Source organism: Muntiacus reevesi, chromosome 6 (assembly GCF_963930625.1).
Source record: "Muntiacus reevesi chromosome 6, mMunRee1.1, whole genome shotgun sequence".
Taxonomy (NCBI): domain Eukaryota; kingdom Metazoa; phylum Chordata; class Mammalia; order Artiodactyla; family Cervidae; genus Muntiacus; species Muntiacus reevesi.
In genome coordinates, this window is record NC_089254.1 from 53,718,707 (window position 1) to 53,734,215 (window position 15,509).

Below are 15,509 nucleotides of genomic sequence, written 5' to 3' on the forward strand. Positions count from 1 at the left end.
CTGTGTGCCATCTGTTGTACCATACTACTGTACTTTCAAGGTGCTGCACTTTAGATTAAAGATGTTTTCTTTATTTTTTGTGTGTTTTTTTTAATGTATTATTTGTGTGAAAAGTGTTATAAACCTATTACAGTACAGCGCTATAAAGCTGATTATGTTTGTTGGGTACCTAGGCTAACTTTGTGGACTTATGAACAAATTACACTTAAGAACACACTCGCAGAACAGAACTCATTTGTATATAGGGGGCTCACTGTATCACATTCACATTTTTCAGCCTTTTATTAGTCAAGAGAATTGAGCTATCATTTTTTATTTCTTAAGCATGCCCTTTTTTGCCAACAAAGATCCATATAGTCAAAGCTATGGTTTTTCTAATAGTCATGTATGGATGTAAGAATTGGACCATGAACAAGGCTGAGTGCTAAAGAATTGATGCTTTTAAACTGTGGTGTTAGAGAAGACTCTTGAGAGTCCCTTGGACAGGAAGGAGATCAAACCAGTAGGGTCAAATCAATCCTAAAGGAAATCAATCCTCAATATTCATTGAAAGGACTGATGTTGAAGCTTCAATACTTTGGCCATGTGATGTGAAGAGCTGACTCACTGGAAAAGAATCTGATGCTGGGAAAGATTGATGGCAGGAGAAGGGGGCGACAGAGAACAAGATGGTTGGATGGCATCACCAATTCAATGAACACGAGTGTGAGCAAACACCAGGAGATGGTGAAGGACAGGGAAGCCTGGCGTGCTGCAGTCCATGTGGTCGCAAAGGGGTGAAGACGGCAGAGTGACTGAACAACAAACAACACAGCATGCCCTGTGGAAACTGCCCATAGTCCCTGCCACGGGATTCACCAGGGAACCTGTGCAGCAAACAAAAGCGCGTCTCCCCTACATTCTGAATCAGCTACAGAGCTATCCTTAAACATTTTTATTATGCTAGTACATATGAACAGTAGGGGGAAACATAGACGGGAAGGAGAGAAAGAGAAGATAAAGAGAACCAAAAGATTAAACACAAGTCTCCGGTAATTCCATCTCCCGAGGCACTTCTCGTTCATTCACCTTCCATTGCATATGTCCTGGACATGTGTTCTTCAGTATCGTGAAATTCAGAAAAAAGTGCTTAATGCAGCTTGTCCTGAGCCAGCTGCATTGGGGTCCTGTCTCGATCATCACCTTCCCGCTTGTCTTTCAGAGGCTGCATATACGCTGTTGTTATATGATGAGCTGCTGGAATGGTCTGACCGGCCCCTCCGGGAGTTCCTGACCTACCCCATGCAAACGGAATGGCAGCGCAAGGAACACCTGCACCTCGCCATCATCCAGAACTTTGACAGAGGCAAGGTAAGTGGCCCCAGCCACCTGTGTCCCTTCCCAAGGCGACTGTCACATTCCTTTATTTCTAGTTCATTGATGGCCACCTCTTCAAGCAAGGGCCCTCAAATTTTCAGTGCATTAACAACTCCCAAGAGTTGACTGAAATTAAGATCCCAGGCCCTACTCCTGCGAATTCTGATTAAGTAGGTCTCGCTTGGACCAGGGGATTCTGTGATTTTAATGAGGACCCCAGAAAATTCCAGCGTGTATGAACTTGGACCCCACCTTGAGAGATCCTCATCTAGAAGTTTCAACATCCAGGCATTTTATTATCTGAAAAACCACTATCACACCTCCCCTACCTCCCCAAACTGGCACATAGTATTCTGTCCCAGTCCACTTTTTTTAAGGTGAAATAAATGAAACTAAAGTTATTTACAGAATTTTATGACATCCCGTCATGTACTCAGAGTTGCCATGGGGTGTTGAAAACCTCCCTGAGCTAATAAAGCAATTCAGCATGTCACCTCCCTGCCACCTGCTCCCTCTTCAAGGGTTTGCAATGCTCTTGAAAAAAAAAACGTGAATCTGACCCCAGTTGATTTGAACACTTAGATGCTTTGGTGATACATGTCTTAGATTTAAATATATCTTTCAAAGTGCCAAGGTTAAACAGGAAATGAAAATACACCCAGTGGCTGTCATTCTTTTATAAAACATAATTGGATACTCCTAAAAATTTGATGCAAGGGAATTGCTTCTTTCCTATCCTCTTCTATTATTTATCTAACTACCCTGACATATTGTTCATTACGTTAATAGCAAAGAAATGCCTCGTGTCCTCCCACAGTAAACTTTCCACCTATAAAATAAGCTGTTACAGAACCTCTCTTGGCCCATTCCCAGGAGTCTGTGCTTTATGAGGACTTGGAGACTATAGCCCATGGGTCAAACAGCTCACTGCCTGTTTCAGTTCAGCCCACAGACTAAGAATCACTTTTATGTTTCTAAATGGTCAAAAGAACTCAAAATAAGAATGGTATTTGGCCTGTGAAAATTATATGAAATTCATATTTCAGTTGTCAATAAAGTTTTATTGGAACACAGCCAAGCTCATGTGTGTCTGCAGATGTTTTCATAGTTTAATGGCAGTTGTGACAAAGGTTGTGTGGCCCAAAAAACCTAAAGCATTTACTGTTTGGTGGAAAAATTTGCAGACACCTGAGCTAGATCAAAGAATTTTTGCATTTCTGCTGAGAGTAACCAGCTGGCTTAGACCCTTACAGTTTACAAGTACACTTACTTGGGCCAACAAGGAATTCACTGAGCCAGCTGTGGATAATTGGACCTTAAGGGTCAGTGGCTGTTCCCCCTACCCCAGCCCTAAGGGGCTGCTCATTCATCTCCTTGGCCATTGTGGAATTGTAGTTATTTCAGCATGATCGTTTTGTTTATTTTTTGCCTATAAATTATTACTTTATTTTTTTTTCATTTTATTGAAGTGTAGTGAGTTACAGTGTTGTGTTAATTTCTTCCGTACAACAAAGTGACTCATCTGTACATATATATATATATTCTTTTTCATATTCTTTTCCATTTCGGTTTGTCATGGGATGTTGGATATAGTTCCCTGTGTCACACAGTAGGACCTTGTTGTTTATTCATCCTATATGTACTAGTTTGCATCTGCTAATCCCAAACTCCCAATCCATCCATCCATTCCTTCCCCACCCCCGCTTGGCAACCACATGTCTGTTCCCATGTCTGTGAGTATGTTTTTGTTTCACAGGTGTGTTGATATGTGTTGTATTTTAGATTCCACATAAGTGATATCATATGGTATTTATCTTTCTCTGACTTACTTCACTTAGCGAGATAGTCTTTAGGTCCACCCATGTTGCTGCAAACAGCATTATTTCATTCTTTTTGATGGTTGACTAATAGTCTAGTGTATATGTGTGTGTGTGTACACCACATCTTCAGGATAATAGTTTTGAGATGATACCATGAAATGTTTTTGTACCATGTGTTAATGACTTGTAGGTTATCATTTTCAACTCTCTAAATATTTTTAATAATGAATTTGTTAATTACATTCTGTTTTCATGCTTAAAATTGCAGTGGTCCTATTAAGGGTAGGTTTTAAAGGTTAAGAAGTAAGGCTTGATCATCTGAGAGTGGTCCCCTCTTGACCTCTGGTTGGAAATTAGTAAATGCCATGAGATTGTTAACATTTATGTCATTCACTTGTCCACAGTGTTGGGAGAATGGCATCATCTTGTGCCGGAAGATTGCAGAGCAGTACGAGAGTTACTATGATTACAGAAACCTGAGCAAGATGAGGGTAAGGTACCTGCATGCATCCTAATCAGGTTATGGAATCATTTTTTAAATTAACTTCCCCACATGGTGCTAGGAAGTCAACTTTGTGATCGTCTTGATGTATCTTGTAGAAAGTTTTTGAAAGATACTTTTCCTCTGAAGCATACTCCTCTATTTATCCAGAGAAATAGCATGTTGACCTCTGTGATGCTTTTGATTAATATGCAAAATGTCAGCTGTTGATCTATTCTAAACACTACATCTGAAATATAAAATTTAACACAGGATTAATACTTTTTGTTGGAAGAGCTTATCACTTGCACACAAATCTCAGTAATATTCCATTCTTAGTCCCATAATTTGTGCAGTAAAATAGCAGAAATGGCTAGCTGACACATTTTGAAAGATTTGGGGGCTAACTTCTGTAGGTATCAAATCTTTTTAGCTTCTGAAATATGTTTTTATTTGCTAAAACTGAAACCAAGATCTTAGCACCCAAGAGCTCAAGGAGTTTAATATTCTGTGTCCCTAAACCAAGTCTTTTACATTGAGGTAGCCAAAAAGCTCGCTTGGGTTTTTGCGAAACATCATACAAAAACCCAAATGAACTTTGGCTAACTCAATACCTTTTCTTCTTGAAGGTTCAAGCAAGTCCCTCTGGTACTCCACATCCTTATTCATGTCAGGTCAAACATGTGATATCATCGTGTTACATTTAAGCTCTTCAGGGCTTCTTAAACAGGATCATCAGATTATATATACATATGCATATACATATATATTTTTAAAAATGATGATATTACCTTTTCATTCCAAGGTAGCAATATAAGAGATGATACTCATAAACCTTTAACAACCCAGTATCCCTTATACCACAAGTAACTTCTTCCTCTGGCAGGAGCCAGCCCTATATTTTGGGCATACTGTTTCATGTCAGGAGTTCATCGATATTTCTCGTAACAGGAAAACCAAGGAGGAAAAGCCTTGTTTTAACTTCAGCCCATCACGCTGGCTTTGGCAGGCACTACAGTTTCATATAAAAATGTCCCTGTGCTTCTCTTTGCATCCTGTCCCCAGAACAGACGCGAGGTTACAGTGTTTACCTGTGAGGGCCCTTGGGTGCCATAGTCACTAAGATTTTTATAAACCCAAAGCTTTGCACTTCATCCCAAGTGCTCTTTTGGGTGTTATTACTGGGGGTGGAGAAAGGGGAGATATTTTCAATTGCAATGTTAGTCTTTCTCTGGAAACCCTGGGGATGATAATACCATGAATGGAAAGCCATTATCTTTATGTACTTCATGCTTCCAACCTCATCAAAGACGCAGTTAACAGCCTTCAGCTCCCACAAGACTTTCACTATGGGCCCCGTTTGGTTTGTTGGTTTATCTCCATTCAACCTGTACAAGGTTACATCTTCCAGATGTCCTGAATTACCATGACCTAGGAGAACTGAATGCTCAGGTGAGTATAAGAATTCTCCAGAAAGATTTTGCCTCTAAGAGTTCATGTTAATTTTTATTATGAAGAAAATATTTTGATAGACTACGTGCATAGAAATCATTTCCTCTGGTGAGAACAAGTAGTAATATACTCGATCCTTTAAAGCAGAGGTCAGGAAACTACAGCCTGTGGACCTCACAGAATTGAGTAGTTTTGACAGGGACCAGGTGACTTGTAAGGTCTGAAATATTTATTGTCTGGCCATTTACAGAGTAAGTTTGCTGATCTCTGCCTTAAAGCATAGAAAAGGAGTCAACCTTCTTTTCTGCAAATGGAACTAAAGCGACGTTCTCCTTTTTTTATAGAAGAAATATCCTCTTCTATAAACTGGTGGAGCTAAAAGATGAGATAAAATGATTAAAATACCCCCTGTTCTTTGCTAGATGATGGAAGCCTCTTTGTATGACAAAATTATGGACCAGCAGCGTCTTGAACCAGAGTTCTTCAGAGTTGGATTTTATGGGAAAAAGTTTCCATTTTTCTTAAGAGTAAGTGATATACTACTTAATTTGCTTTCATGCTTCCAATATAGCTATCCCAATCAAGCAAACTAAGATATGAATGACATATTTTCCTTTTAAGGCAGGTAATAACATTATGAGATTCTCTTTTAACTTTAGTTTGCAAACCCCATACTCATATAGAATGCCTTGTTTTGAATAATTTCCCAAGATTTCAAACAATCAGTTGAATTTTCTTCCTACATTTCAAAGCTTATTATATTTTATGAGCAATCTTTGGCAATTACAGTTGTTTCCCTTGTATGATTGGTAGCATTACTTCTGTTCAGCCTGCAATTTCCACAGAGTTAGTCTAGAGAAAAATGGCGGGCGCTATAGGGCCAGGGAGTCGCAGACCGCAGAAAACACGACAGTTTCACATCTTGTGGAAACTCTGCCTCCAGGCTCCAGAGGACCATTGTTTGTCCTAGCGGACTTTGAAAAGGTAAATCCCACCCAGCAAAGAGATTCAACTTATTGCTAGTAGAAACTATTTCTACAAAGGGAAATTTTCGAGACTTTCTAAAGTACCTACCAGATAATAAAATATTTGACTCCATTCTTACCACTGTTCGCATTTGGCCAAGTAGTTTCTTATGTGCTGAAATAACTTAGGTAACACTTCAATTTGTAACATCTCATTATACTCACCTAAAAGCATTGGAAAGGAGGAGAATGCACCTTCTCCAGCAACTAAGGGGAGTGTCTGGAATAATTTGTAACATTGAGTGAATTCAGTACAAAGTTTAAATCTTAACTATCTTCCTTTAGCTGTTGGTACCTATGATTAGATACAGGATGGGGGTACTTGAAGGAGGACAGAGAGGAGAAACATTTGACTTCATTGCTTCTTTAATAATCATTCATGTGTCTGCCTTTCAGAATGAAGATATGTGTGTGTGTGTGTGTGTGTGTGTGTGTGTATCTATGTATAAAATACCTAAACACCATAGGCAAAGACTCACTTAGTATCGCATAAAACAAACACTCAGATAGCAGATCAGTCCTCTAACTGATTGAAATAACCATGTATTTGGGTGCCACGCAGACCTAAGTAAAATCTCTTTGCTGGGTTAAGGAGGATCCACATGACGGACATGTCACATTGTCGGCTCTGCTGATGGACCTGCCTGCAGACAGAGGAGACCTTCATTCCAAGCTAAAACTAGTGGCAAATTCAGAACACTTACTGAATTTGAAAGACTGTGTCTTGAAAGTGGACACGCTGGTCCTGGGCTGTCATCAGCCACTTCCTGCAGAGTGCGGGGTCTGGGTCCAAGTTCTGAGGGGAAGGAGGGACATTCTGGAGCTGTGAGCAGCGCAGAGGGCTGGAGAGCCCACAGTAGGCCCAGACATGATTCTCATGCTGCAAACCACCCCTTCTTCTCTTGGCTCAAAACAATGCAATGATTCTGCTTTTTTCCATATCATTCTCAGGGCTACCTGATCCATTATGCACAGTAGGTACAGTGCTTAGGGACCATAATATTCGTAGATGGTTCATAAAACTATTTTCTTTTAAAAATCAGAAGAAAGTGAACTTTCAGGTTAAAGAAAATGTTAAAATGTATATTATAGTGTATATTATGGGTGTGAGTGCACACTGTCATGCCCGACTGTTTGCAACCCCATGGACAGTAGCCTGCCAGACTCCTCTGTCCATTGAATTTTCCAGGCAAGAATGCTGCAGTAGGTTGCCATTTCCTCCTCCAGGAGATCTTCTCAATCTAGAGATTGAACCTGCATCTCCTGCATTGCAGACAGATTCTTTATCTGTTGAGCGATCAGGGAATCCCATAGTGTATACTATACACTAGATTGTTATTTAATAGTGTATATTGTACATTAGGTTATTATTGATATATTTGTCTTTATACCACATGAGTCATACAGTATGATTTTTAATACTTTTAATAGAGAAAGCAGCCCATAAAAGTTGTATTGTAGCCATGATCAAATTCTGAATTCAGCTAACAAGTATATTATAAAGTACCATAGATCTCTATCATGTATGTGTGATTAGTGTTAATTAAAAGTGTGAAGATTTTTAAAAGTCAGAAGTAGTTTAGGAGCCATAATTTTAAAGGAAATTTGGCAAATTAGAAGACGTATCAGCTAATAAAGTGAATTTTGTTAATATATCAATTGGAATAGATCAATATATCATCTTTCTTTTGAAAACAGCTTTTTTAGAAATAAATGGCATTTCCTTCTAAATGAAAGAGAAGTGTCACCCTCTATTGGTTTCTAAATGGCACTGCACCCTTTGGAATCATGGGACTAGACTTTTTAAGAAATCAGGTTCTATCTAGTCTGTTTGATTTAAAAACAAATATCAACTTTAAAAATTTCCTTTCATTGTGTGATCCATTTCCTGATAATTTTTAAAGCTCAAATAAATTAATATGTTTGTGTGATTGAGGTAGCTTTTTTTTAACCCTCGTGGAAAATGAGTTCTTTATTGACAGTGTTTAAATGCATAAAATATCTTTGAATAGTGATTTGTCTGAGGAGGATGACTGAGGTCAAGGATGGGAAAGATACTTACTTTTTATTGTATGCTTATACTATTTGGGAATTTTTTATCCCATAGGTATATATTTCCTTTTTAAAGAAAGACAATTTTAAAAATTAATTATTAACAAATTGTTGTTGTTCAGTCACTAAGTCCTGTCCAACTGTTTGGGACCCCATGGACTGCAGCATGCTATGCTTCCCTGTCCTTCACCGACTCCTGAAGTTTGTTCAAACTCATGTCTGTTGAGTCAGTGATGTCATACAACCATCTCACTATCTGTTGCCCCCTTCTCCTCTTGCCCTCAATCTTTCCCAGCATCCAGAGCCACACAAAGACATGTACATGAGTATTCACAGCAACATTATTCACAACTGCCTAAAAGTAGAAACAGTTCAAATGTCCATCCACTGATGAATGGATACACAAAATATGGTATAGCTATACAACGGGATATTCAGCAGTAAGAAAGGAATGAAGTACTGATAATGCTACAGAATGGGTGAACCTTGATAATAGTATGTTAAGTGAAAGAAGCCAGTTACAAAAGGTCACATGTTATGTAATTCCATGTATATGAAATGTACAGAATAGGTAAATCCATGGAAACCGAAAGTAGATTAGTGGCTGCCAGGTGCCAAGGGGAGGGGAAGTTGCGGAGTGACTGCTAATGGGTACAAATTTCTTATTTGCAGTAATGAAAATAATCTGAAATTACATAATGCTGATAGCTGCACAACTCCGTGAATATACCAAAAACAATCAAGTTGCATACTATAAAAGGGTAAATTTTATGGCTTGTGAACTATATCTCAAAACTGTGGTTTTAAAAAATAATTGATGGAAAGAAAGCTTAACTCCTTTTTATTTCTCCATAACTCAAATATCAGGCCCCAAATTTATCTTTATTCCAAAATGATTTCTTATTATCTTTGAATGACCTTACACTTAGAGGCATTCCCCTGATGTTACAAACCGTTGTGACGGATGAGCATTGCTTTAGAACTGTTTCAGTTTTCAGGTACTTATTTGGGGACTTCAGTAATATGCAAGAAGATATGTATTGTCTTATTTTATCAAGCAAATTTATTATATTTAAATTTTTTAATTTTCTACTGAGCATAGTTGATTTACAATGTTGTGTTAGTTTCAGGCATACAGCAAAGCAGTGCAGTCACATGTATACATGTATCTGTGTCTCAGATCATGAACTCCTTATTGCCAAATTCAGACTTATATTGAAGAAAGTAGGGAAAACCACTAGACCATTCAGGTATGACCTAAATCGAATCCCTTATGGTTATACAATGGAAGTGAGAAATAGATTCAAGGGATTAGATCTGATAGAGTGCCTGAAGAACTACGGACGGAGGTTCGTTACATTGTACAGGAGGCAGTGATCAAGACCATCCCCAAGAAAAGAAATGCAAAAAGACAAGATGGTTGTCTGAGGAGGCCTTACAAATATTTGAGAAAAGAAGAGAAGTGAAAAGCAAAGGAGGAAAGGAAAGATATTCCCATTTGAATGCAGAGTTCCAAAGAATAGCCAGGAGAGGTAAGAAAGCCTTCCTCAATGATCAGCGCAAAGAAATAGAGGAAAACAATGGAATGGGAAAGACTAGAGATCTTTTCAAGAAAATTAGAGATACCAAGGGAACATTTCATGCAAAGATGGGCACGATAAAGGAAAGAAATGGTATGGGCCTAACAGAAACAGAAGATATTAAGAAGAGGTGGCTAGAATACACAGAAGAACTATGCAAAACAACCCAGATAATCACAATGGTGTGATCACTCACCTATAGCCAGACATCCTGGAATGCAAAGTCAAGTGGACCTTAAGAAGCATCAGTATGAACAAAACTAGTGGAGGTGATAGAATTCCAGCTGAGCTATTTCAAAAGGGAGGTGGGAGGGAGGTTCAGGGTGGGGAACACAAGTGTACCCATGGCTGGTTCATGTGAATGTATGACAAAAACCACCACAATAAAATAAATAAATAAATAAAATAAAAGATGATGTTGTGAAAGTGCTGCACTCAGTATGCCAGCAAATTTGGAAAACTCAGTAGTGGCCACAGGCCTGGAAAAGGTCAGTTTTCATTCTAATCCCTAAGAAAGGCAATGCCAAAGAATGCTCAAACTACGGCACAATTGCACTCATCTCACACACTATCAAAGTAGCTCAAAATTCTCCAAGCCAGGCTTCAGCAATACATGAACCGAGAACTTCCAGATGTTCAAGTTGGTTTTAGAAAAGGCAGAGGAACCAGAGATCAAATTGCCAACATCTGCTGGATCATCAAAAAAAGTATGAGAGTTCCAGAAAAACATCTACTTCTGGTTTATTGACTATGCCAAAGCCTTTGACTATGTGGATCACAATAAACTGGAAAATTCTGAAAGAGATAGGAATACCAGACCACCTGACCTGCTTCTTGAGAAACCTGTAGGCAGGTCAGGAAGCAAAAGTTAGAAGTGGACATAGAACAACAGACTGGTTCCAAATAGGAAAAGGAGTACGTCAAAGCTGTATATTGTCACCCTGTTTTTTTAATTTATATACAGAGTACATCATGAGAAATGCTGGACTGGATGAAGGACAAGCTAGAATCAAGATTGCTGGGAGAAATATCAGTAACCTCAGATATGCATATGACACCACCCTTATGGCAGAAAGCAAAGAACTAAAGAACCTCTTGATGAAAGTGAAAGAGGGGAGTCAAAAAATTGACTTAATACTCAACATTCAGAAAACGAAGATCATGGCATCTGGTCCCATCACTTCATGGCAAATAGTTGGGGAAACAATGGAAACAGTGTCAGACTTTATTTTTTGGGGCTCCAGAATCACTGCAGGTGGTGACTGCAGCCATGAAATTAAAAGATGCTTGCTCCTTAGAAGAAAAGCTATGGCTAACCTAGACAGCATATTAAAAAACAGAGATGTTAGTTTGCCAACAAAGGCCTGTCTAGTCAAAGCTATGGTTTTTCCAATAGTCATGTATGGATGTAGCTGGCAATCAGAAGGTCTCTTTGGCCAATCTTTCTCCGAGTTGGACTATAAAGAAAGCTGAGCACCAAAGAATTGATGCTTTTGAACTGTGGTTTGGAAAAGACTCTTGAGAGTCCCTTGGACTGCAAGGAGATCCAACCAGTCCATCCTAAAGGAGATCAGTCCTGGGTGTTCATTGGAAGGACTGATGCTAAAGCTGAAACTCTAATACTTTGGCCACCTGATGTGAAGAACTGACTCATTAGAAAAGACCCTGATGCTGGGAAAGATTGAGGGCAGGAGGAGAAGGGGAAGACAGGATGAGATGGTTGGATGGGATCACCGACTTAATGGACATGAGTTTGAGTAAACTCTGGGAGTTGGTGATGGACAAGGAGGCCTGGCGTGCTGCAGTCCATGGGGTCGCAAAGAGTCGGACACGACTGAGCGACTGAACTGAACTGATTCATGTATCTATTCTTTTTTAGATTTTCTTCCCATGTAGGTTATTACAGAGTAGTGAGTAGAGTTCCCTTTGCTATACAGTAGGTCCTTGTTGAATATCTTTTGAGCAAAATAAAATAATACATCATCAGAATGTATGACTTCAATCAAGAAATTTTAAATACAGGATTATTTGTGGGGAGGGCAATCCTGATTCCTAAGGAGTCTGTCTTAGCTTGTGTTTCTCAAGGGTTTATTGGTTTATTGAGTCGCTTGTGGGGCATTGTAGCAGGTTCTCAGAGCTCACTTCTGTTGGTTCCTCTGCCTGCAGCTGCTTTTTCTCAGCTGCAACCCTGAGCCCCTTTCCCAGAGTGGTTTCTGACTTCCTCACTCTGGCCCAGAGTGTTTCCTCTGCATTTGGTGCAATCACAGAAAACCTCCCAGAGCTGAGAACTGCTGAGATCTTTGGGCCTTAACTCCCCAGACCACAAAGCACTTTACTCCTTAAAGATCTTCAGGGCATCTTATCCCACAGTCTTTCTTGGTCTCCGTAGCTCTTAGGAGTTTTTCCACCTACCAGGCCATGTTCAGAACAGAGGGAGCTAAGGCCCTGGACTCAGACCTGAGCTTAAATCTCATACATGTGGACAAATGATCTTGATCCTCAGTTCCCAGCTACAAAATGGGGGTGGGGGACACCCTCTCAAGTTTCTTTGGGTTAAATAAGGTATGTGCTGGCTGTGCTTAACAATTATAATTTCATTATCATTAGACTGTCATTAAACTTCCCTGGTGGCTCATGACTGTTCAGAATCCTCCTGCACTGGATTTGGGTTTGATCCCTGGGCCAGGAATACCCCCTGGTAAGGGAATGGCTACCCATTTCTGTAGTCTCACCTGAAGAATTCCATGGATACAGGAGGCTGGCGGGCTATGGTCCATGGGGTCGCAAAGAGTAGGACATGACTGAGCGGCTAATGTTTTCACTTTAAACTGTCAGGAAGAATAGTTCCATATCGATAACCAGATCATGGAGGTACTTGTTGAGAAGGTCCCCATCTGGCCAGCTCTGTGGCCTCCATCAAGGATAACCTTCACCTTTCTTACCTGAATGAGAGAGTCCTAACTAACAGAATATTTATATGTATTGTAAAAACAAAACGAAAACAGACAAAGATTTCTCCAACGTTTAGCAAGACCTTAAACGTCCCCAATCTTGGCTTCAGTCAGTTAACAGAGGTCCTGGCTGCAGGACGCTGAGCGGAGTCAGGGATGGCCAGGATGCTTGCAGCAGCAGCCCTGCTGAGAGCTGGCATGCAGGCGGCTTGGCCTTCCTCTCCACGGAAGGATCTCGGAGTGAAAGGGTTAAGGCCGATCTCTATGACCTTTATAGGAAGGATGCATAAAATGTATTTTCAGGGATTGCGCTTACTTTGCTTTCTTCAAAATTGAGAATTTGCCCACTTAACTTTGTTACACAGTTTTTAAAGTAGTCTGTAACATGTGTTCACTAACATTTGGAGGGCACACCATTGCTTTGTTTTGTATGTTGGTGCTCTGAGAACCAGACACCCCTTTGCACCTCAAGCAGGTGAACCTGGAAAAGTGAGGCATGCTGTGGAACTTACTAGAAGCAATAGAGAGTGATGCTTATGACCTTTGCCCTGTATTTCTAATATTTGGACAAATTCTCTAGACTGTTCCAGTGTGGTTTTTTTGGTTATATTCTATTGATGTTGGGCCTATGCTTAGTTACTGCCAGTGTTACATATTTTGGCTTCTCTCTCTAGTGATTGCACTCAATTACATAGTCCTAATGTTTCTTTTTCTGTTTTTATCTCCAGAATAAAGAGTTTGTGTGTCGAGGGCATGACTACGAAAGACTGGAGGCCTTCCAGCAGAGAATGCTGAATGAGTTCCCCCACGCCATCGCCATGCAGCATGCCAACCAACCCGATGAGACCATCTTCCAGGCAGAAGCTCAGTGTATCCACACCTAGAAAGGCCGGATTCTGACTAGGTCCCACTGGCCTTTGGCTGCAGAGTGTTTCTGTGCAGGTGCTTCAGGCACTGGCCCCTTGTCAATAGCCCTGTTTCACTCTCCTTCTTTCTCATCATCTTAATTTTAGCTTAGCTCCTTCCGAACAGAATTATGCTAGGTTTTCTCATAACGTCAGTTGAAAAGAAATCCCTTAAGGATTCTGTTAAGAGAATTCTTTTTTCCTTTTAGTTGCAGCTCTTCTATATCTCAACCCTGCTTTTAAAGCTCCTTTTTAGGGATTTCCCCTAGAATAATTTTGCTCTGGCATCCCCTGTAGAAATGGGCTTCCCAGGTGGCTCATTGGTAAAGAATCCACCTGCCACTGCATGAGACTTGGTTTGATCCCTGAATTGGGAAGATCCTCTGGAGAAGGAAATGGCAACCCACTCAAGTATTCTTGCCCAAGGAATTCCGTGGACAGAAGAGCCTATTGGGTTACAGACCATGGGGTCTCAAAGAGCCAGACGCAACTGAGTGTGTATGCATGCATGCACATGCGTGTGCACACACACACACACACTCTCACACACACCCTGTAGAAACTACTTCAGTTCAAGGAAATGATAGCATTATGTTTACTGGCATATATCACTTACCCACTTTTCCCTTAATATTTTTATTCTGAATGAAAGGGAAGAGAAGGAGGTAGCCACATATCTTTTGGGGACTCTTGGCCATGGCATTCCAGACAGCATTTAACAATTGTCGTGTAGTTGACACTCCCATTTGTGCAAACATAAACAACTCAACTGAGATTGCACAGGCATTAGAGACAAAGGGAATTTGCCCCAGCACTCCTTTGTGAATTGTTCTCTCTCTTCCTGAAGTTGACATTCTTAAAGAAGATCAGAAATTCCCCCTGAAAATTATGGATACCATTCCAAAATAGAAACTTAAATGTACCAGAAGCAAGCAATTACTTAAGGGAAAAGATGTTGCTATCTTTCTTTGAATGAGAAGGAAAGATGGTAAATGTATAAGTAAATATAATACCTCTTTAATATAGTTTTCAAAAATACCAACTGTAACTAAACATTCTGCTTATCAATACAAGGTTTGGGAGAGTGGATACCTCAAATGTGCAAAGGCTAGAGACAGGGAACATATGAGTTACTATCAGTACTGGTTGCTGTCTTTGGTTGCATAGGTGTTTATACATTATTTTTCAAACAAACACATTTTAAAAGGACCATACATGCACTAAAGATCAGAGCCTCATAAACAAGGGTTAAAATGAATACAATCCTTAGTACCTAGGATCCAAGTCATTCAAACCCACCCCCACCCCCCCAAAAATCTATGATAAATGAATTCACAGGATATAGAAATTTCAAACTGATACTTTGTCAGAATGACCTATGTGAAGCTATTTTAAGACTTTTAGTCTGACAAGTGATTTGCTATGAACTGAGTTCTTGACACCTTCTTGGCAGTTTTGACTTTACCCCAATAGAAACACTCGATTGTTCGCCATTCGATTGTTTGCCATCCTTTTCTTTCTGCCATAGCTCAGGTCGAGCCAGATGCCCCAGAGAGTCTGCCAAATCAGGTTCCCTCCTTGACTCTTGAATCCTAGATTTGCAGATATACGCCGTGACTCCCATCCCAGAAAGCCAGGAGGTCCTTCAGAGAGAAGGTGTCCCAGACAACATCAAAAGTTTCTATAAAGTGAATCACATCTGGAAATTCCGCTACGACAGACCGTTTCACAAAGGCACGAAAGATAAAGAGAATGAATTCAAGGTACTGAGCAATTCTTATGACACATGGTTTCCTCAAATAGACTGAGAGCTTTTTTTTATCAAGATGCTTGTTAAATATTTACTCAAGATACAGTCAGGTGATAAAACTAGAAGGTGGTCTAATT

General features: G+C 39.9%; 1 protein-coding gene across 2 annotated transcripts in view; it reads left to right on the plus strand.

Moving 5' to 3' along the window:
• DOCK4 (dedicator of cytokinesis 4) overlaps positions 1-15,509 on the plus strand; it is a 468,861-nt gene that overhangs the window by 420,531 nt on the left and 32,821 nt on the right. For both annotated transcript variants that reach the window (XM_065939085.1, XM_065939086.1), the window contains exons 36-40: positions 1,202-1,350; positions 3,581-3,667; positions 5,532-5,636; positions 13,446-13,587; positions 15,219-15,385. In XM_065939085.1, coding sequence (XP_065795157.1) covers positions 1,202-1,350; positions 3,581-3,667; positions 5,532-5,636; positions 13,446-13,587; positions 15,219-15,385 — 650 coding nt within the window. The remainder of the gene's footprint in view (positions 1-1,201; positions 1,351-3,580; positions 3,668-5,531; positions 5,637-13,445; positions 13,588-15,218; positions 15,386-15,509) is intronic.